Source organism: Myodes glareolus, chromosome 13 (genome assembly GCF_982192425.1).
Source record: "Myodes glareolus chromosome 13, mMyoGla1.1, whole genome shotgun sequence".
NCBI lineage: Eukaryota > Metazoa > Chordata > Mammalia > Rodentia > Cricetidae > Myodes > Myodes glareolus.
The window spans coordinates 23,129,067-23,150,292 of NC_142038.1; the positions used below are offsets into that span (position 1 = coordinate 23,129,067).

The window sequence follows — 21,226 nt, forward strand, 5'->3', positions numbered from 1 at the left end:
TTTTGGCATTTATTTAAAATGCAGAATGACTACGTTGTATCTAGTGAATGACTTGGCTCGATCTAGAGCCTATAGAATTCTAGAACCCCAGTTCCTAGAGCGGATTTCGGTTTCTTCTTCAATCAAAATACCCTGCTCAGCTCGGGCTTTGGCACTCTTTGTAACAGAGAGACGGTTCTGGATGTGGAAGGTTGAACAACAACAACAACAACAACAACAAAAGACCCCCGCCCCCAATATCTGGTAACTACAGAAGGTATCTCACCAGAAAGCAAGAATAGAGTGTTAATTGTTTTGTAATTACTTGATAGCACATGGGAAGAAGCTGAAGCTCAGGTTGGCAGGGCACTACGCTCTGGGGCTTCCCCCACCAAGAATGTCCATGGCTTCTTCATGGCACCCAGGGCTGTGTAAACACGAACAATTTCTTACACTGAAGGTTCTTCTTACAGAGCAGAGACCGCAGTCTTTTTGTCAATATTCACAACTGGCAAGAGATCAAAATGCCCCGAATCCCCTCACTTCCAGGACAGGGTCTAGGACAACACAAGTTCAAGGGACAGCAGGTGTGCTCGACTCCCATGCTGCCTCAGGCATCTTCTCAGAATGCAACAGAATTCTGCAACAGAGACTTACACACTGCAGACAGCCACGTTTCTCTACCATGGCCAACCAGGCAGCTCGAGCTCCGTAGATCCCACTGGGTCTCCTCGCTCACATTTAAACTAGCGCACAATACACGTGACCTGGGTCGGGAGGGGGGCAGTACACAGTATCGCAGCATGCAAAATAGATCATTATGTCACACGACTTGGCTAAGGGTACAGTAGGCAAAATCCGTGTTGTTGAGTAGAAATTACAAAGCAGTTGGAGAAGGCCGGTGTCGAGAGGCTCAGCATTACATCTGGGTTCACGGGCAGCTAAATTCACAACTGACAGATACTGCACCGGCCAGATGTGTGCAGGGAGGAAGAACAATCACATGTAATGTTTATGAGGGAAACATGAAAAAAAAAAAGAGCAAACAGACATGACCTGCATAAAGTGCCTTTGGAATTGCAGCAGTTACAGCGAGAATGGGTCATTAGCTACTGTTTCAGCCAACAGAGACAGAAGACCACTGACTCTGGCTTCCTCAGTTTTGAATCGAGCAACACCATTGGAAATGTCTCTACGAACACCAAGGAGAAAATAGCATGAAGAAGAGGCTGTTCGGCAACAGGAGGGGTTAAGGGTTTCTGATGCAACATGACAGTCCAACCCTGTCTTGAATGTGTGATGGCACATGTCAATACTTCGAAGGAACAATGGTGTCATTCCTTTCAAGTTAACACGAAGATTATCATGCTATGCTACAGTTCTTCCAGCCTGTACCTAGCATCTAAGTTTGTACAAAAAAGAGGGTAATATCCAGTTTATTTTCATTCTGAGCACGGAAAAAAAATGGTTATGCTTAATGCTCTATTTGAAATTCTTGCCACGTGTTGGTCTGTAGAATGCTTTTGGAGAAAAAATTAGTCTTCCAATTCTAATAAAGTAGAGGGTGGGAGTGTCAAAGTTCTTCAAAAATAAAAATGTCACTGACATGAAGCTTGATATGAAATTCAAATACAAAAAAATATGCCCACTTTTCCAAGTACATGAGACATCTTTAATTGTAATGAAATAAAATCTGAAAATCAGTCTAAATCATTTTTAAAAAGTAAACATGAGTTGTAATACTACACCTGTCGTGTGATTAATTCCATTCATTGTCATTAGAAAGTATGCAAAATATTTATTAAGGGCTTTGCCTGCAGAGGCACAACATAAATAGAACAAGTCCTCCTGAAATGTAATCAGAGTACACGTTAACCGGTTGAGAATTGGTGGTGAAGGGGCGGCACTCGAGCCGGGACTGGGTTCCCTGGCGGAACGTGGGCATGGCCTGGACAAGCTGGGCTCCAGAGCCAGGTCAGGCAACTGCTTCTGCCACCGGCTCTGCAAAAGTCTGCTAGGCAAATGCAAAAGTGCACGCAGAACTTGCTGGAAGGGCAGTGCCCCCGACGCAGAAGGCCTTAATCCACCCCTTCAAAGCCTTGGGCGTTCTCCACGGCCATGAGAAGTTTCTCCCGCAAATCTTCAAAGGTTTCGTATGGAGGTAAATCAAGGCGATTAAAGCTGCCAAAGGAATGGAAAATGGGGGTGAGCGGCCGCCATTTTTCTTGCCATAGTAGCATGCTCTTGTTTTGGCTAATGGGTATTGGCTGTTTGAGCAAGGGAATTATTAAAAAGAAAAAAAGTCACACTTTTATTACCCAAAGCCAAATTCTAGTTAGGAAAAGTGTCCATGCCAAACAGGTCATACAATCAACGGGGAAAGAAGACAGCCTTTCTACTGTGCATGATTCCTTTGCTGCCTGGAGGGAGACACAAAGCACCAACATCCACAGAGAGACTGAAAATGTGGGCTGTTGAAATGGCTCAGTAAGTACAGGGGCTTGCAGACAAACCTGGTGACTTGAGTTCAATGTCCAGACACCACATAAAGGTAGACGGAGAGAATCAGAGTAGTCTCTGACCACAGTGGTACCATATGTACCCCATCCTACACACACACACACACACACACACACACACACGCTGCACGTTTTAATAATAATAATAATAATAATAATAATAATAATAATAAACCCTTTTTTAAAAGAAAAGAAAACCCACGGAGCATGAGGCCTGTACAACTCAGGAATGAAGGACGGACTGTTTCTTACACTATCACTGGTCCATCATGGCCGCGCCAAGGGCTCTTCTGTAGGTGTGAAGCAGGTTAAGGCTATGTGCTCTGCACATGCAGATCCCTAAACAAGGAGGTGAAGCCAGGGAGCCAGGGGTCCCACTCCTAGCAACGGTCTAGACCCCAGAGCAGAGCTCAGGCTGCCTGAGTTTCAGAAAGCCGAGCCCCCTCTGCTATCCGGTTGGCCACCAGCGATGTTCAGAGAGAGCCAACTCAGAAGACTTCAGCTGGGGTGGGGCTGGCACAGCTCACCCCTCAAGACTGAGGTTTTTAGATACAGATGGATGGCCTCTGCGAGAAGTCAAGCCCACTTGTTTACAAGTTTACAAATCCTGTCCCTGCCGTCTTTGTAACGTTGGCTAAGTCACTTCACCTCTATGAACCTGTCTGCTCAGACGTAAAAAGGAGAAACTATCCTCACAGGAGTACAGGAGGTCAAATCAGAAGATGTGCAGAAGGAGCTGGGAGCCCAGGCTCAAAAGACGGCAGCTAGGGCAACTCATCCAGAGTTTCCTGAGTATCCACTCTGTCTTACCCAGTTCAAGAGCATCTGAAAGGGCTGTGAGCCCTGTAAAGAAGCTGTCTGAACTCTGCAGACATCCTCCCCTTGGATAAAAACTGTGGACGGTGCCTGCTCTGGATGGCCAATTTAGGGCTCAAATCAGTGTACGTCAGCAAGGACCACACAGGCAGTGACCACGTTGTTCCATGCGGTCACAAATGATCCTTCTGGTGAGGGAAGGGTATCCACCCCACAGCGGCCAGCTCTCACAAAGACTCTTACAGGCATTGTGGGTGAGAGAGGGCATTCACATCAGCTCAGCACGGCCAGCACAGGCTTTGGACCCTCACTGTGCAGTGAAAGGCAGGACCATACTCCCCCACTTCCGCCAAAGGAGAAGCCTGGACAGAAACGTGGGACCCCAGCTAAGTCTGGACTGAAAGGAGCTTGCTGATGTTGCTTTAAAACCCACTGGGCCCTGTCTGTGTCTCTGCTGGGAGTCGTGTGACTCCTCTGAACTAATTCCCGAGGCGTCTTCCTCCCTCTCCAGCCAGAGAACACCTTCTGATGACATCACAGCCCATGGGTCACCCATGGGTCATTCACATGTACAGACTGAATAGAAGGCCTTTGAAATTGGGGCTGCTATGGGGAAATTCTGTCCTTAGTTTTTTTTTTTTTTAAACATTTATCATGGGCATGTGTGTATACTATAACATGAATGTGGAGGTAAGAAGACAGTCCTCTGGAGTTGATTCTCTCCACCATGTGGGTCCCAGGGCTCCAACTGAGGTCATCAGACTTAGATTCCTTTATGTTTATGCGCCTGAGTGGTTTGCCTCCACGGATGTGTGCCACATGTGTGCCTAGTGCCTATGAACATCCAGTCTCCTGGAACTGGAGTTCCAGACGGCTGTGAGCCACCATGTCGGGACTGGGAATCAAGCCCGAGTCCTCTGCAAAGAGCAACAAGTGCCCTTCGCCACTGAGCTCTCCCTCCGGACCCCAAGGAGAATGTGTCGCTTACCATGTGTGAGCTCTGGGTAGTTTTTCAGGACTGCCCCATTGCTCTATTGTAAACAGCTGAGGACCATTGGAACCTGGGCAAAACCAAGAAAAAGACACATCAACAGGGCTTGAAGCAGGAGAACCAAGTTCTGAGGGTGGGGGAGGGCCTTAGTGGAAAGGGGAGGGGTGAGCATCAGGGTGGGGCCTAACTTCCCAGGTGAGTCCTACTGCTCAGTGCTTGCCCTATCTCCTCTGCAGCTCAGAACTGGGCCAGGGGTGGCAGTAATGGCACAGGCATAGGAGCTGTGGCCTCTCTACTTCAGGGGAAAGTAATGCACCATGAGCCTTGATGTGCAGAACAGAAAGAGGCCTCTCCACTGGGGGCGGGGGTCCTTCAACGGACTAGTTTCGATCATGTGGGTGATTCTGAAAATCTGGTTTTAAAAGCTGAACCAAAACCCTGAACTATAGGGGGGAAAAAAAAGAAAAAGAGAAATGAAGAAAAAAGACACCTTCAGGCTCTCTGGACAAACCCTGCCCCACCCCCGCCTCTGTCCTGCATCTCCATGGGTCTCTAGGGAACTGACCCAGTTCAACTGGTCTGGAAAGGGGCCAAGGTGGCAGGATGCTGCCTGTGTGGGTCCTCACAGGAGGACAGGGGAGTCTGAGACATGCCATACTCACCATAAAGTTCGGCAAATCCATTCATGGGTACTCGGGAGGTGCCTGTGACAAACTGTAGTAGCCGGATCCGCTTCTCAGCATCCATCAGGAGCACAGCCTGCCAGAGGCAGAAGGTCATGATGTCACCATGCAGCACACACTGTCATGATGTCATGGTGCACCACGCACTGCCGTGACGCAGGCAGACAACTAAAGTTTCATTTATGCTGCCGCAGAACTACCTATATTGCTGACTCTGAAAAAAACGGTACCGCTGCCTCCCTTTTGATGGTTGCTACAACCCAGCCTCTCTAATCTTAGAGCATCGTGGGGTCTTTTGTTTCTTCCTTTGGTCAAAATAAATGGTATAAAAAGAAAACTCTTTGATGGTTCAAGCTCCGGTTTCTGGTTTTGAGGCCTGGTGTCTCCTTAAAGCCATTTCTAACCAGGCAGTGTTCCAGAAGTGTCTAAAACAAGGGGAAGCCAGGTGATGTGGCCACAGAAAGTTCCCAAACGACACCTGACAAATAGAAGGAAACCCAAGGCAAAAATGGGCCTCGGGATCAGTCTATGTGCCTCCCAGATCCTAACTGCTGCAGAAACCAAACTAGCCTTCCTGGACATGCGATTTGATCTTCTATAATACAATCCAAAATCAAAGCCAAGTTCTAGACTTTGAAAATTCTGATTTTCTCTGTACTTTTACTGGTACTTGAAATAGTAATAGCAGATTTAGAAGTTAAAACTCGTTGGTTGATTTCTTCTCATTAAAAAAAATGAAAGTCAGTATCTGCCAGTTATAGTGGCACATATCTTTAATTCCGGCACTTTGGAGGCAGAGGCAGGTGAATCTGTTTTGAGGTCAGCCAGGACTATAGTTCAGGCTGTCCCTGAACAGGCTGCACATCCCAGGCCAGCTTCATGCTCCCAATTCTCCTGTCTCAGTCTTCCAAGTACTAGGTTTATCAACGAGACCTGGGAGTGTAGATATATCCCACCATGCAGGACTGATTCTCTTTATTTTGTTTGTGAATAATCTTTAAAATTTTTTTTTTATGTTTAGTTTACTGTCTTTGCCAAGCCTTTCCCGAGCACAACAGAATACAAACACTGGCCCTCAAGACAGTAAATCAGATTTAACTTGCATCTTGGGCTGTAAGATATAACAATCAAAATAGTTACTGGAATAAAAAAAAATGTTGAAGCCAAGGGGTGGTGGTGCACGCCTTTAATCCCAGCACTTGGGAAGCAGAGGCAGGCAGATCAATCTCTGCAAGTCAAAGGCCAGCCTGGTTCACAGAGCAATTTCCAGGACAGCCAGAGCTACACAGAGTAAGTCTGTCTTGAAAAAAAAAAATTGAGAAAGTAATTTCTACACGTGGATGAGCCAGCTTGAAAGCATGACTATTCTCAAAGACGCTCCCGTTCTGATTTCCCCCAAGAGGCCTGGTACAACGCTTAGGACTTCTGCCCTGATTTGGAGGAGGAAGCCTGAAGCAGAGGTGGGGCCGAGAGAGAGAGCTGTAGTTACTTACCTTCCAGAACCACTGGATGACAGGATGATTGGGGCAGTAGCCGTTCTTGTAAATAGAATGCTGTCTCCAGTCATTCACATCAACGTCACCCAGGCCGCACATCAGCAACTAGGAAGGAGATTTACCAGATGTAAGTGAGGTGGGATGTGGAAGTGGAGAACTCCTTCTTCTCAGTGCTGGCGTTTGTCACCGGACAAGCAAGTAAGCCAGCAGTTCAAGAGAGCCAAAGAACGCAGATGCATGGGCTGCACTTCCCCTGACACTAACATCGGTTGGGAGAGAGAGAGAGATTTCTCAACTGACTTGCATCTTGCATGCAAGGCCATGACATTTTATACTGGAACACACGGGTCATTTTTCCAGCCCGCATGCTTCAGGCACAGGGCTGTAGAGTTCTCCGTACTGCATTAGCAGATGTACAGATATCTGAATTGGTCCCATGGCAGCAAGAACTCATCTCCCCCAGATGGGTCAATTCAGGTGACAGCAAATGACCTCATCCTTCCAGCATCCTGTGGGTACCCAGGCAGGAACTGGTCCCCTGCCAGTGCTTAGTCTACAGTCTGTTCTTACAATAGGAGTTTCCAACGAATATGATATTCCCAAGGAAGAACTAAAATACAACAGGAAGAAAAATTATTTCTAAAGCCTTAAAATTGATTCCTAGGCCTCCTTGGGACCAACCTGGCTGAGTCATCTTGGGAGGCTGTTCACATCTCACAGTCTCTCCAGACCTGTGGTGCCTGCGACACAGAATTTCTAGGACACTCATCTCGAGATGGATGAGCTTCGCTGGACATGGGCTTGGAGAGAACCGCTGTGGACAGATGCAGCCTCCGTCCTGGGCCTCGACACAACCCAGGGTGAAATGTGAATTCGGTTTTCCAGTGTCTTTCTCCCTCATCTCCAGCAAAGCTGAGAAGCTGATGGGCCATCGGACACTTCCTGCCACTACCTGGTGGCCTCCTGATGGTCCAACACAAGCCACTTCAAGTACAAGGTCACATCTCCTTTTCAGACTCCGGAGAAGGCGTACAGCTCTAGTGTGACCAAGGTGAAGACTGGGAGGCAATAAAGGGCACTGGGCAGGCCTGGTTATGCACGTAGATCACTGTCCTAGAGGGCTGCAGGGAGCCAGGCTCCTCCAGTGACTCCTCCGGTGACACCAGTGTCTTCTTTGCACTAGACTATGCATCCAGGGCCACTAGATATGCCCACAACTGACCCGTCACAGGCAACAAATCTATTTGGCTGCTACAGTTGCTAGCCTTCCCGCATTAGAAGACTGACCTCCTAACAGAGCATTCAATATGCCATGTGTCAGAGAATACAAAACCATCATTTGCAAAATAAGGGGATACTTAAAATCGTCTACATTATATAAAAATATCGTAGTGAGAACACAAACCTCCAGCTCATTTTCATCAAAAATTTTAATCAAATCGATGGGAAGAAGTTCCGTAAATCCCTGAAAGGAGAAGATAAAAACATCGTTAGTGCCTTTTTACTCTGAAAAAGAACACTTTCATGGGCGGAATAAGCTTGCGGTCAGCCAGAGAAGGGTCACTCTTTATTGCTGGCTCACGCGGCAGTGAGACTGTCAGGTGATCACAATCCCAATAAAAGCACGCCAGGCACAGGAGCCTGAAAACGCACACAGTCTAGAGGCTTCCCGTGCTTGCACACTTTTTTGAAACCCTGGGATACTAGTGATACTGGAGGCAGGTGGATTGCAAAAGCAAGTTATGACACACACTTGTGAGTCAGTGTGTCCTAAAATGCATAGACCATAAGCGTGTAAGAAACACATTTAAAAATAGCTGAAGGCATGGGTGGAGGAGAGGAGCAAGCAGTAGGAGCTGGCACCGAGAACTGACAACACAGCAAGCCAGGCTCTGGCCTGGGCTGTCAGTAATTAAGGGGCGACCCAGGAAGAGATTCTAGACGCTGTGGGTCCTGAATGCTGGGCAGGGCTGGGAATCTGTTTCCCAGGACTTTCCTTAAATACAGAGCAGAAGGCGCCATAGCCAAGTTCACCCTCATATCTTAGGCCCCCCAGGCCCTGGCACATGTGCATTTCCTGCTCAGGGGCGGACTGTCTTCACGATGTGCAGGCCACTGTGCTTAAGAGGATTGTTCCATGAGAGTGGGCCCTAGAAACGACCACCACGGGGTTTGGGTTTTTCCTTTCAAAATTCATCTATCTATTGTGTGTGCATGCATGTGTGCACTGGGGGTTTGAACTCAGGTGGTCAGATTTCGAGGCAAGAAGCATCTTTACTTGCTGAGTCATCCCACCTGCCCCTCTTGTTGCTTTTAAATAACTAATACTATTAAAAAGAAATTTTACTTTTGCTAACACGAACCACTTTTTATGGCTAAATACAAAAACAAAACCCCACCACCTGAAGGGGTTGGGGAAAGTCCCCTGTGGTACTTGTGGAAGAGGTAGTGACTTCATTCCACCACAGGGATAAAGCTGGTGTTTGGAAGTAACGTAAAAACCCCAGAGTGAATCTGGGAAGTTTAGTGTCACGAAGGGTAGGGTTCTGTAGGGAAAGTCAGCATGCCTGGATTGGGCAAGGCACGAAGGAGAGGACACTATTTTTGGAAGAACAGTAGCAGGCAACTCCTCTGAGTACTGCTAGAACTTCAAGGTAATGGCTCTACACCAGGTATGAGAAAAGTTCTGTGTAAATATAGTAGAAATACTAGTGAGATGGCTCAGTCCAAAAAGGCGCTGATCATCAAGCCTGAGGACCCCTGAGATCCATCCCTGGGGCCTACTCGGTGAACAGAGACAATCAAGTCCTCACGTGTGTGCACACATACAAATAAATAAATTCCAAACCAACAAATGAGTAGAGGTGGAAGCCAGGCCGTATAATCCTAGCAGGCAGGAGGTTGAGGCAGGATTGCCATCAGCTCCAGGATGGCATGTGCCATAGAGACATTGTCTCAAGCAAGCAAGCAACAATGCATTCAAAACATTAAAAAGGGAGAAAGGGACAGCAAGAGAATGCTTTTTTAAAAAAGATGGCAGAGCATCATGGAACATTCCCACCTTGGGAAATGGCCAACAGGGTGAGTCACCTGTGCTGGCCTTCTGCACTCTGTCCCCACCCTGACCCCATTAGTTGTGCTTACCTCCAAAAAGGCATTCATTTGCTTCTGGACCCTGTTCACAAATCTCCACTGGATGACTAAGCTACAAGAAAAAGAGGAACATATTTAGCCCTCTCTGCAACAAACTGGCACCAATGTGGTTGACTAAAATCCACTTAAAACCTGAGAGGGCTTGCAAAGGAATTCTAGACACTAAAAAACAAAGTTTAGTCACATTTTTTCCCCCAAATGGGCTTTGCTTGCAGGCAGCATGCCGTAGCTCCTTTAAGAGAGGTTTTCCTGACTCAGCAGTAGCAGGAAGAAAGCCACAGCCATTTTAAAATGCCGGATTTCTGGGCCATGCTGCCAGTGTGACCTCTGGCTCTTTCAAGAGACCAAGCATTTGAATAGGTTTTGTGAGCAATGTGCTATGGTTTGCTTGGTGGCAACATGGACTGGCTGTGTGCCTAGAGATGGGGCAGTGTGCATGGCTCTTGGAGGTGGTGAACAACTCCACCATGCTGGACTGGGTGGGGCAAGCAGGCAGTGCTGTATTTCCCCTAGCAATGGTGCCGCTTAAGTTCATAAGAAGTGCTTAGCATTTTAAGAAGCACTTCTGGTCAGAAAATAACTACAGATACATAACAAAGACAAATTCAGATATAAAAGAACTCTAAACAAGTCACAGTGTTGGATAAATATATGTAGGCTTGGGAGAGAGAAGAAAATGAGGATAGAGAGTCATAAAAGGAAGTAAATTGTTTAGAAAAAAAATGAAACAAAGCCTTTAAAGAGACAGAGTACAGACAGTCTTAGATTAAAGGAGTAAAGATAATGAAGTAAATATTAAAAAGTAATAGAGTAAAAACAAGCCACATAAAGATTAAATAAGCACAGAGAGTCTGGGCTATGTATATTATTGTGTTTTCTTTGAATTTTTTGACTGTGAAGGAGCTAAGTAACCAACATACATACTTTAAAGGTATCTTGATTTCAGAATTTGGGTCTAAGAATATGTTGCTTTGGAAAAGAGGTTCTTCTTCTGTTTCCAGACTCATGGTTTGATGGGTCAAGACCCCCAAAAGGTTATCTTGAACACCCCTCAAAATAGTACTTTCGCTGGGCAGTGGTGGGGCACGCCTTTAATCCCAGCACTCAGGAGGCAGAGACAGGTGGATCTCTGTGAGTTTGAGGCCAGCCTGGTCTACAAGAGCTAGTTCCAGGACGGGCTGCAAAAGCTACAAAGAAACACTGTCTCAAAAAACTATATATATAACTCTCTCTATATATAACTCTCTATATAAAACTATATATGTATATATATGTACACACACACACACACACACACACACACACACACATATATATATAACTTCGTCCAACAAACAGCAGGAAGCAGTATGGAGAAAACTACACCCAAATTCCCCCAAAAAAAATGTTTGTAAATATTTCTTTACATTTAAAGGGGGATATGCTATAGAGATGGATACTTTGCATTGGTATGGATCTTGGTTTATTGATACAAATTTAAGGTCAATTTTGTTATATGTATATTTCTGCTCTTGATTAAGGTATTGTATTTGTGCAGCTTATTTAAAAATGTAATGTATAATTAAGAAATACAGCTTAATAGGCATCTATAATCGTCAAGCTTATGGTCATGTTATATTTTCTAGATGTACAGAGGTATATTTCAAATGGATAGGTATTCTTCAAACCTTTCAAAAACTACAGAATATGGCATTTAAAATGTTTAAGAACTTAGGACTTTTCATGACAATGAGACACATCTGCACCTGGTAGCACCAATCTACTTCAAGTTGCCTAAAGAAGGTGAGACAGTCCTTTGGGGTTCCTGCTTCATGAAAGAGTCTGCCAGACACTCTGCAGGGCACAGAAGAAAGTGACTGACAAACTGCCAATATAGGCATAACTGTCTTTGAAATTTCCTGCTTCATGGAAAAATCTGCTGGATACTATGGGCCTGTAGGGTGAAGATGGATGCCCCAATGGTACAGAAGAACTTTGGGTGACTGTCTAGGCAGTATGATGTCTCTGTCAATTCTAGAGTCTTGGAAGTTGCTTACAATGCACTTTCAGTTTACTTAGGTAATATTGTATCCTTCTGGAGTCTTTGATGGAGTTGAAGAATTCATAGTTATAGTTTTCCTTAGTTATGATAAAAGATAAAGTAGATATAAATATTGTAACTATAATTCTTATTTAATACCTGTTTTTTATATGTAATTTTAGCATGTTGTAGATAAAGCCTTCCTTTTCATTTAAACAGAAAAGGGGAGGTGATGTGGGATTCCCCTCTGTATGCTGTGAATATCATTGGTTAATAAAGGAACTGCTTTGGGCCTATAACAGAGGTAAAGGGGAACAGAGCTAGGTGGGGGAAAACTAAACTGAATGCTGGGAGAAAGGAGGCAGAGTCAGGGAGAAGCCACGGAGCTGTTGCTGGAGACAGACATGCTGAAACTTTGCTGGTAGGCCATGACCTCATGGTGATGCACAGATTAATGGAGATGGGTTAAATTAATATGTAAGAGTTAGTCAATAAAAAACTAGAGCAAATGGGTCAAGCAACCTCTTCCAACACCTCTGCCACCCTACAGTCACTGCTTTCTTTATACTTGGGCCTGCTGCTCCTTAGGTGGGGTAAGCAGAGAATCCTGAAAAGAAGGGAAAGTGGAGTGACACTTGCTTTGGAACATCTGCTGAGAATCCCTGTATTCCTTTAAGAGCCACTGGAACATTTGTGAGAAATGTACGCTCTCTCTGAGGCTGTCAAGAGCATAACTGGTCTACCAGATTGCATCAAGCCCTGGTGGATCCAAGTGCTCCACAAATGTGACTTGACAAAGAAGGACAAAAAGGTGAGCTGGAGAGATGACTCAGCACTTAAGAGCATCAGCTGCTCTTCTGGAGACCTGGGTTTGATTTCCAGTACCCACATAGCAGTTCACATGTGGGTAACTATAAATTTAATCCCAGGGGATCTGACACCCTTTTCTTCTCTCCAGGGACACCACCCACACATTATGGTACACAGACATACATTCAAAACACTCATACACATAAAAATAAATTAAAACATTAAACATCTGCTAATAAAGTCACAGGATAAGATTAGACATATCTACCCATTCACATGTATGTTTAAGGATGAACATGTGTTAAGGATAGTTTATAATACCATATATTATACAATAATATCTAAAAATATTTTTTGAGACAGGGTCTGCCTCCCCAGTGCTGAGATTAAAGGTGTGTGCTATATGGCCCCCACTAATACTTTTAATACTGAATCTGAAAGTCACTGGAACTGTCCCTGAGACAGTGTTCAGTGTGAGCAATACGGACTCTGAACTCATCTTCCAGGTGGCACCATGACACCAGCCCGAGAGCAGCGTTCTGCAGTGTACACAACACTCAGCTGTATGGGTACCACAGGGCTAGGCTGCAACCAACTGCCCAGCACCATTCTTCCAGTGCCAAGGGCACCACAGGGGCCAGTGAGCAGCGGGAGATTTCAATCCTATGTAGCTGAGCCCCTGCCTGACCTTGGTCCACATGACCTATGCCCACAGCCTTAGGCCTCAGCCAACCCGGGATAGAAAAATTTTTTAAAAAAACCACTTGATGCCAGACCTTTACAGAAAGGGTCTCCCAGAGGGCATCTGATAAAACTGACCATGGTAGAATAAGCCTACCAATTATTGTGCGTGGGCACACACCACAGTAGCTTACTTTTGGCTTATTTACTAAGTACCATGCACTTTTATTTGAAAGTGACAAAACCCAAACCAAACTAACAAAAAACTTTCCTACGTGTGCTTGAGGCTTCATCAATGACTTCCAGGTAAAGCCTGCAAGGCTCTCCCTTGCCTCCTGTTTAGACAGCAGGTTTTCTTTACATCACACTAAAATATAAGACCCCAGTCCGTCCTCTGAATCCAAGCCCACTGACCTATTTGAAATGAGACTAGAGGAGGACCTTCCAGCTTGATGAACGGGAGCACAGACTGCAATTGAGCTCAGTGTGGGCCGGACCCACGGACATACAGAAACCAGGACCTGTGAACCAAACACAGCTGCATTTCCCTCACTTGGGCCCAAGCCTAGACTAGAGCTCATCTTGCAAGAGCCCAGAACTGAGTGTTTGATTCATGTTGCTGCACTGAAGAGGAAGACGTAACGCGCTCAACCGAGAGTTCCTCCTGTCTGCTATGGATGTCTAGTGCTACCCAGGAACTACACTTCTGTTAAACTAAATGATCTGTTCCACAAAATGAAGCTGAGATTGGGTTGTCAGACAGCAACTGTCAGAACCATGTTGGCAATAATTCCCTCAACTTCCAGTATGGACAAGTCAGGAGAGAGAATATTTTCCTTTTGGCAATCCCCAATTCTTCCCCGTTAGTGTCTAACATCCCCATGGCTGCGAATCTGAATTTCCAACAAGTCATCCACCCCAAGGAGCACTTGCCACTTTAATGTGCACCCTCTCTTCCCTCTATGGGTAGTTCACTGAAACTGCCAGAGAAGGGAACATCCCTCCCGCCCATTCAACTGCTAAGCAAAAAAGGAAATTGCTATTATTTAAACTGATAAGCCAGGTGTGGTGGTACTGGTGGTACCTGCCTTTAATCCCAACACTGGGAGGCAGAGGCAGGTGGGTCTCTGTGAGTTCAAGGCCAGCCTTGTCAAAGGAGCAAATTCCAGTCACACATCACAACAGAGAGATACTATCTCAAAAGCAAAACAAACCAAAAACAGACAATAAGTTCCTATTTGTGGTATGCAGGAGAAGTTCAGGGAAAGGACAACAACCACATAAACCATTTGATTTCTTAAAAGTAAAAGTTACAGGGGCTGGGAAGATGGCTCAGCTGTTTTAGGTTGTTTGCTGTGCAAACTGAAGGACCTGGTCCCCAGCACCCATGTAAAACAAACAAACAAACAAAGCAAAGCGTAGTGATGTGTCCTTCTGCAGGGAGGTGGAGACAGCGTGCCCATGGAGCACAGAGACAAGGCTGCCCGGCTGAACCAACGAGCTCCAGGTTCACTGACTAACCCCGTTTTTTTTTTTTTTTAAGTGATTGAGGAAAATACGACACTGACCTCACACCCCATGCATGTACACCTGCACACACACACATGCACACAAAGATAATGTAATAAATATGTGCATACGTACTCAATATATTCTCTTTTGTTTTCATTCGTTACCATTATTTCTGACCCATTGGGCTTCAGATCCACTTGATAGGTCTGTGATTACAAAGGAAAAAACAAAAATCAAAGACATTAAGTTTTTTAACATATTATTGAGTAACATCTGTACTATAAAAGGAAGAGAGGCAAAGTTTGTTTAAAACTATTTTCCAGCAATGGGCTCTCTGTATAGGAGGGTGTCAAATGAACCTTTTAAACTGTTCCAAGACTCTACGCATGTAAAGATGTTATCATTAAAGTAAAATTACTTTATGATTATTTATGGGTTTAATTATTCTTCATACATTAGCAACAACAAAGAGTGACATTTTTACATGCTTTTCATTTATCAAGAAATTAATTATGTTCAGGGAGAAGAAAATAGATGCCAGAGAGCATGCATGAAGCTCACAAACCCCAATCAACCATCAAGCCCATAGATGTGAACTCCAGCATTCTGCCTGTCACTAGAAATCATGCTGCATAAAGAATAAAAAATGGAAATTCTTTCAAGAGGCAAAATACATGGACTTGAAAAACAAAACAAAACAACTAATCAAACAACATCATCATCACCAACAAAAACCAAGTAGGTGGGTAGGGAGGGAGGAAGGAAGGAAGGAAGGAAGGAAGGAAGGAAGGAAGGAAAGAAGGAAGGAAAGAAGGAAGGAAAGAAGGAAGGAAGGACACACACTTGCTTAAAAAGGCAGGCAGAGATTATATATTGCTTTTTATAGGGGGACAGAAGAAAGCTCTGGAATCTATATCTGTTTTCTCCTTTTGGCAACAGTTTCTCTTTTAGAAGTTAAATGTATGATGTGTATAGTATACATGTATATTCCAGGGTTGTCATAGACACACCAGGATTGTCAGTTTATAAAGTAAACATCAAAATAGACTACACAACTACCAACAGGGCAAAAATGCACATCTAAAAGATGATATTCATTGTAGTCATTAAAACAGCATAGGATATTTATTTACTGACACTTGAAGGCATTTGTAGTGTATCTATTTCAACTTCCGGAAACAAACACAAGTAGACTTGTATCTGTGTACTTGCATAGAGTAATTCAGGAGAACATAAGTAAAAACTTCATCATGACTTTTCTTGACCTGGTATTCTTCTATTTTTGTGTATTTTTATTTTATATACTAGCTTCATTTTTACTATGAATCAATTAAATTGGTAGAATTGTTTCTGAAAGAAAGAGACTGGACTATTCATGTTAAAAAATGAGGCCATGACAATAAGGTGGGGCACAGGTGATTCTGCCAACCAGGTCCTCTCTGTCAGGTGGCAGAGAGAAAACATACAGCGCCCGAGGAAGGTATTTCACTGTCTCCTCCTTCAGCCTCCAGATCCCAGCGGCAGCTTCTTAGATACTGGGGGCACTGACACCCCACTTCCTCTTTCACTTGTGCTATTAGCTGCCAGAATGAAGATTAGAGCACTTCCAGGGTCCTGTTACGACGTGGGATCCACAATGTTGGTGCCATTGCTACTTCTTTGAATTTCTCAGCTGAAGGAGTGTGCCAGAGGGCAAAATCAAGTCCCCAGCATGCTGCAGCTGTATTATGTGAATGTATTTCCTGCATGGCCCCATACTTCCACCTCTCTCCTATTTGTATTTCCTCCACTCTTCAAACACCACTGCACTGTATAGCAGCCCCAAACAACGCAGGCATACAGGCAGCTGGGCACCGAGGAAGCGGAATGGAAGGCAGACGAAGGCTCTTCCAGACCAGACATGTTCCCGCTAATAAGGCGAAAGTCAGTGCGGCTGCTTAGTGGTCTAGCCATGCTGCGCTGCAGCCCACAGCAAAAGAAGCACGTGGAAGGGCCACGGGAGCTGGACCCACATACCTGCCCGAAATTCTCTTCATCTATGCAGAACATGAGGTCAAGTTCCGTGGGGTCATTTTCTAAGATCCATTTCAGGGAGTTGTAATACTCGCTGTCCTATAGGAATGACACAGAGAGGAAAAAATGAGCATCTGTTTTCAGAACACAAACCTGTCTGGCTCTCTTACTGGTAAACTCATTCTAATGTAATTCCATGCATCTGTGCCCAAGGGTGACACTACTCACCACAGTGGCCAGGGGCCGGCTCTACCCAAACCACTTCTGATTTCTTTACTTAACGATTTACTTTGCGTCTGTGTGTGCATGCACCTGTGCTCAGGCGCCTGTGGCGGCCAGGAGAGGAGTCAGATCCTCTGGAAGGATCTGGAGTTACAGGTGGTTAGCTGTGAGCCACGCTAGAAATCCAGTCCTCTGCGAGAGCAGCACACACTCTGAACCACTGAGCCATCGCTCTAGCCGTAGCTCCCCACTCATTCAAAACACAAGACCTCTGGACAGTGGTAGTGTGTGACTTCCTCCTGGTCTCGATGGCTCAGGCCACCTGACTGGGCGGGCAGTAAGAGTAGTGAGATCATTCAGAGGCCACTTCCGTGAGGACAACAATGCACCTAGTAAACACAGGCAAACACACACACACACACACACACACACACACACACACACACACACACACACTCACAGATGGCAGAGCATAAGTAAACAAAGAAAGCCAGACATGTAAGTGTACTCTGAAAAGAAGGGCATGTTTTGTTTAAATACACATATTTTCCCTATCCAAGGATGGTCAGTCCAGGTAAGGCATAAGCACTGAGCATGATCAGGTCAGGCAAACAGTCAGCACCACTGCATGTGGACACCACTTTCTGGAGGGCCTGTCTTAACTACGCAAGCCCCCGTCTCTCATTCTGCAGTCTTCGGTGTCAAGATGACCACATCTAGGTGACTACTGTTTTGGCTTTGCCTCCACCACTTTCATGAGGGCAGAAACAGAAGGTGGAATCTTCGAACGTTTAGGTGGAGAACAAGGCTACTAAGACCAAGGTTTCAATTAAGACCAAGGTTTCAGCTGTCCCTTGAGTTTAATGCGCTCCTCTCTTCTCAAAACTTTGGTGTACCCACCTATGTGCCATGGTTTTTGGAAACCAATCGTAAGTTGCTTATTATCAAAATCAGGAAGGTCAGCTGATTGGCAAGCAATCCCCCCCCCCCGTTCTTCACGCAGAGTGACTGTACCCATAACTGCCGTGACTGTAAACATGGTTCCTGACGCCTGTCCGGAAGGCGAGCAAGGCCTATGATGGATACACAGCGTCCTGCCTTTACTCACCACGGACTCCATGTCGTTCAGAGTTATCTGTTTCCCCAACATCATCTTGTAGAACGGTCGAATGAAGAACCCTGAAATATGGCAAAAGGTTGGTTAAGTTTCCAGTCCTTGATGCGGCTATGCATCTGCAAATGAAATCCAAGAATAAACCGCTTCCCATATAAATGGGTGATCATGACAGAATGATCAAAGATCTTTTAGAGTAACCCATGAGCAAGTGGGGAGGGGACACTGGTTCATTTTAACTATTAACCTAAGGCAATCCAGAATCACCCAAGAAGACGGTATCAGTGAAGAATTACCTAGGTCAGTTTAGCCTGTGGGCACATCTGTAAGTGACTCTCTCAACTGTTGAATGTTATAGGAAGATCTAGCCCATTGCACGAGGCACCATTCCCTAGGAAGGGGTGCTGCTCACACTAAGAGAGAAAGATGCTCTTATTCTCTCTTTGCTCTTAATAGTGCATGTGATGTGACCAGCTGTTTGAGCTCCCGTCTTGTCTTCTCCACAATGATGGATTGTAACTTGGATCTATAAACTATGAACTTCTCTTCCCCCATGCTGATTTTCGTAAGGATATGTTATCATGGCAACAGGAATGAAGTGGGACAGAGGGCCTAGGAAGGAGTGGAGTGGAGTGGAGGGTGTCTGTACTTGGAGGTGGTTTAGCAGCAGATGAAAACGGCTTCCAGGGGGTGTGTGATGCCACCAAGGCTGGTGTCAGCAGAGGGCTGTTATGGTAGTTGTGAGTACAGTGTCCCAGGCCGGGCCAGAAAGGAGACTTCTCCCAGGACAGTGTTGAGTCAATGAGGACAGGCAAGCTCCACCTGCATGTCAGTGCCAGTTCCTGGACACTGCTAGTGACAGAGGCCCCTGTGCGGGTTGAGCAACAGTCTGTGAGGGCTGCCGCGGCAGCAGGAAGGCCACGACAGAGAAGACTCCCCAGCAGGTAGATGTCTTCCTAGCACATCTGCAGAAAGGCTGCACCTTTGCCTCCAGATGTGGGGTTGCAGGGCCCCGCGGCACAGGCAGCTGCATTTTGGCTTAGTGTAGTCCCTGGGCCACAGAGACACACTTTAATGTCTAGTGAGGTAAAAGCATGACGCTGACCACAGGGGCAGAGGGTTGTGTGTGCTCTGCCAACAGGGCATTCGTGTGCCGAGGGACTGAAGACCCGTGGATTTCTGACATACGCGTGACCCCACTGTGGGAACCAGCTCAGTCACCTCAGGTCCCCAGCCTCCCTTGGAGCTATCCATTTCTCCTTCTGCAGAGCTGAGAGCTGGCCTGCCAGGTTCCTCTGAAACGAACGAGCCTGGATTCTAACGCTTCCAGGACACTCAGCCCCAAGGCAGAGGGCTTCTCTGGCACTTCCTGTCAGTCTGCAGCAGGGAAGCCCCCTCTGCTATTCACCTTTCTTTATCGTCTATTTCTCCCTTAACTATGAGGTCGTTGGAGTCAGGACCATGTTTTACACTTATCTATACTCCCCCACACTAATGAACAATGTCTTCTTGCGTGGTGGAAGATGAACAAGCAGACTTCCTCAGAAGGTAGGGAGGGTTAACGGACTGACAGAAGCTAAGGAGGGACCTGAAGTAAACAACAAGCTGCATACACACATGGGAAGAGTCATAAAGAAGTTCTTACTGTATACATACACACATGGACAGAACCAGAAAGAAGTGCTTACTGTATACACATGCACGGACAGAGTCAGAAAGAAGAGCTTACTGTGAACACACACAAACAAGTATCAGCTGTACACTCTTGAACAGTGAATCAAACAGTTGTATGCGCCTTATGCATACAGTGTCCCTTCCCCCTTGCAAAATAAAATACTGATACCGGAGAGTCACAATTAGCTAGCCATTAGTAGCACAAATACATTAAAAGAGAAGTTTGGAGGGCCCATCAATTATTTACTGGAGTAGCTCAAAGTAGATCAAGCTTCAAAAAGGCATCTAGCCAAATCCCCTTGCAAATGGCCCTCTCTATCGTCACGGGAATGTTGTCTTCAACTACTCTACCCCACGTCTCAAATTTCTCATGACTTTCTGCTCACTAATGATTTCTATAGTGCTCCCTCATGTAAGGTAATATTTTGAGACCACTAAGTCCATACAAGACCTGTATGACAGGCTTCGGTATATCCAGGTGGGAGGGGCTTTGTGCCCTAACTTCTCATGCCCTAGAGTCCCTGTATATTTCCTCTCCAGAAGGACACAGTTAATTTGTTCCGTCTACTTCAGAGGACATTCCAGGGTTAAGGCCTTAGCCGAGTGATAACATCACTTTGAAATCATTAAAAACCAATTTGGGGACAAATGGAGCAAGGGCAGACTACTGATGGATTAGATCATCTATTTAACATTTCAATTAAATTTTCCATCTGTCGCCAAATCTAGTTCTCATTAGAGGAAAGGTGTCCTGAAAAACACAGGGGATGACTGATTTGTGCTTCAGTTTACAAAGAGTAAGTATATACAGAGCCCTGTCTTCAGTGCACGAGACTGTATCAAAAGATCACAGTTAGGGGAAAGCTGGAAAGCCCACACACGGTAGTCTAGGGCTCTGAGGGAATGTGCGAGGTCCACATTCAGAGAAAATCTTACTGACCACCTACACGTAGGCTAAGACACGGGATTGCAGAAGCGCAAGCGGTACAGCCTTACTTAATACAAGTCTTTGGAGTAACTCACCGTCTAAGAGTTTCCCATGAAACACTGCCAAGCCAGCAACTCTTCCAATGAACGTGAAGTAGGACAGATGATCTTCATTGCAGAGGCCTGAGTTGGGATTGATCTGAAGTGTGTAGTTGTCCCTTTGGGGAGGAAAAGAGAAGAAAGAAATCCAAGAATCTGAGCTTGCCTTTGCCACCCGTCACTCCATTTTACAGAGCACTTGCAAACCTTTGGAACTTGGTGACAACTGGTATGAGCTGGGGGATACAACCCAGCAGTCACACACCCCTTTCCGTAGTGACAGTTCTGGGTTATTCAGGCAGGTAACATGAAGAAACTGCAGACAGTTGGCTAATTTTTATCTATGGTGATGCCAACTTCAGGGGCCCAGGGCGACAGCCCAGTCTTAACGTAGTCGCCTTGCAAATATGCCGGCTTCAGTTTGATCCCCAGAACACACATTTTAAAAAGCTGTGTGTGGTGACTCACGCTTGTAATCCCAGGGTTTAGGAGGCAGAAACAGATGGATCCCTGAGGG

General features: G+C 45.6%; 1 protein-coding gene across 11 annotated transcripts in view; it reads right to left on the reverse strand.

Moving 5' to 3' along the window:
* Positions 1-1,628: 1,628 nt before the first annotated feature.
* Positions 1,629-21,226, reverse strand: part of Nedd4l (NEDD4 like E3 ubiquitin protein ligase) — a 325,219-nt gene continuing 305,621 nt past the window's right edge. For all 11 annotated transcript variants that reach the window (XM_087895985.1, XM_087895987.1, XM_087895989.1 and 8 more), the window contains 10 exons: positions 20,707-20,828; positions 18,004-18,074; positions 16,677-16,772; positions 14,793-14,866; positions 9,629-9,689; positions 7,890-7,949; positions 6,482-6,589; positions 4,968-5,064; positions 4,303-4,375; positions 1,629-2,160 (listed from right to left, as the gene is read on the reverse strand). In XM_087895985.1, coding sequence (XP_087752111.1) covers positions 2,058-2,160; positions 4,303-4,375; positions 4,968-5,064; positions 6,482-6,589; positions 7,890-7,949; positions 9,629-9,689; positions 14,793-14,866; positions 16,677-16,772; positions 18,004-18,074; positions 20,707-20,828 — 865 coding nt within the window. In that variant the 3' untranslated portion in view covers positions 1,629-2,057. The remainder of the gene's footprint in view (positions 2,161-4,302; positions 4,376-4,967; positions 5,065-6,481; positions 6,590-7,889; positions 7,950-9,628; positions 9,690-14,792; positions 14,867-16,676; positions 16,773-18,003; positions 18,075-20,706; positions 20,829-21,226) is intronic.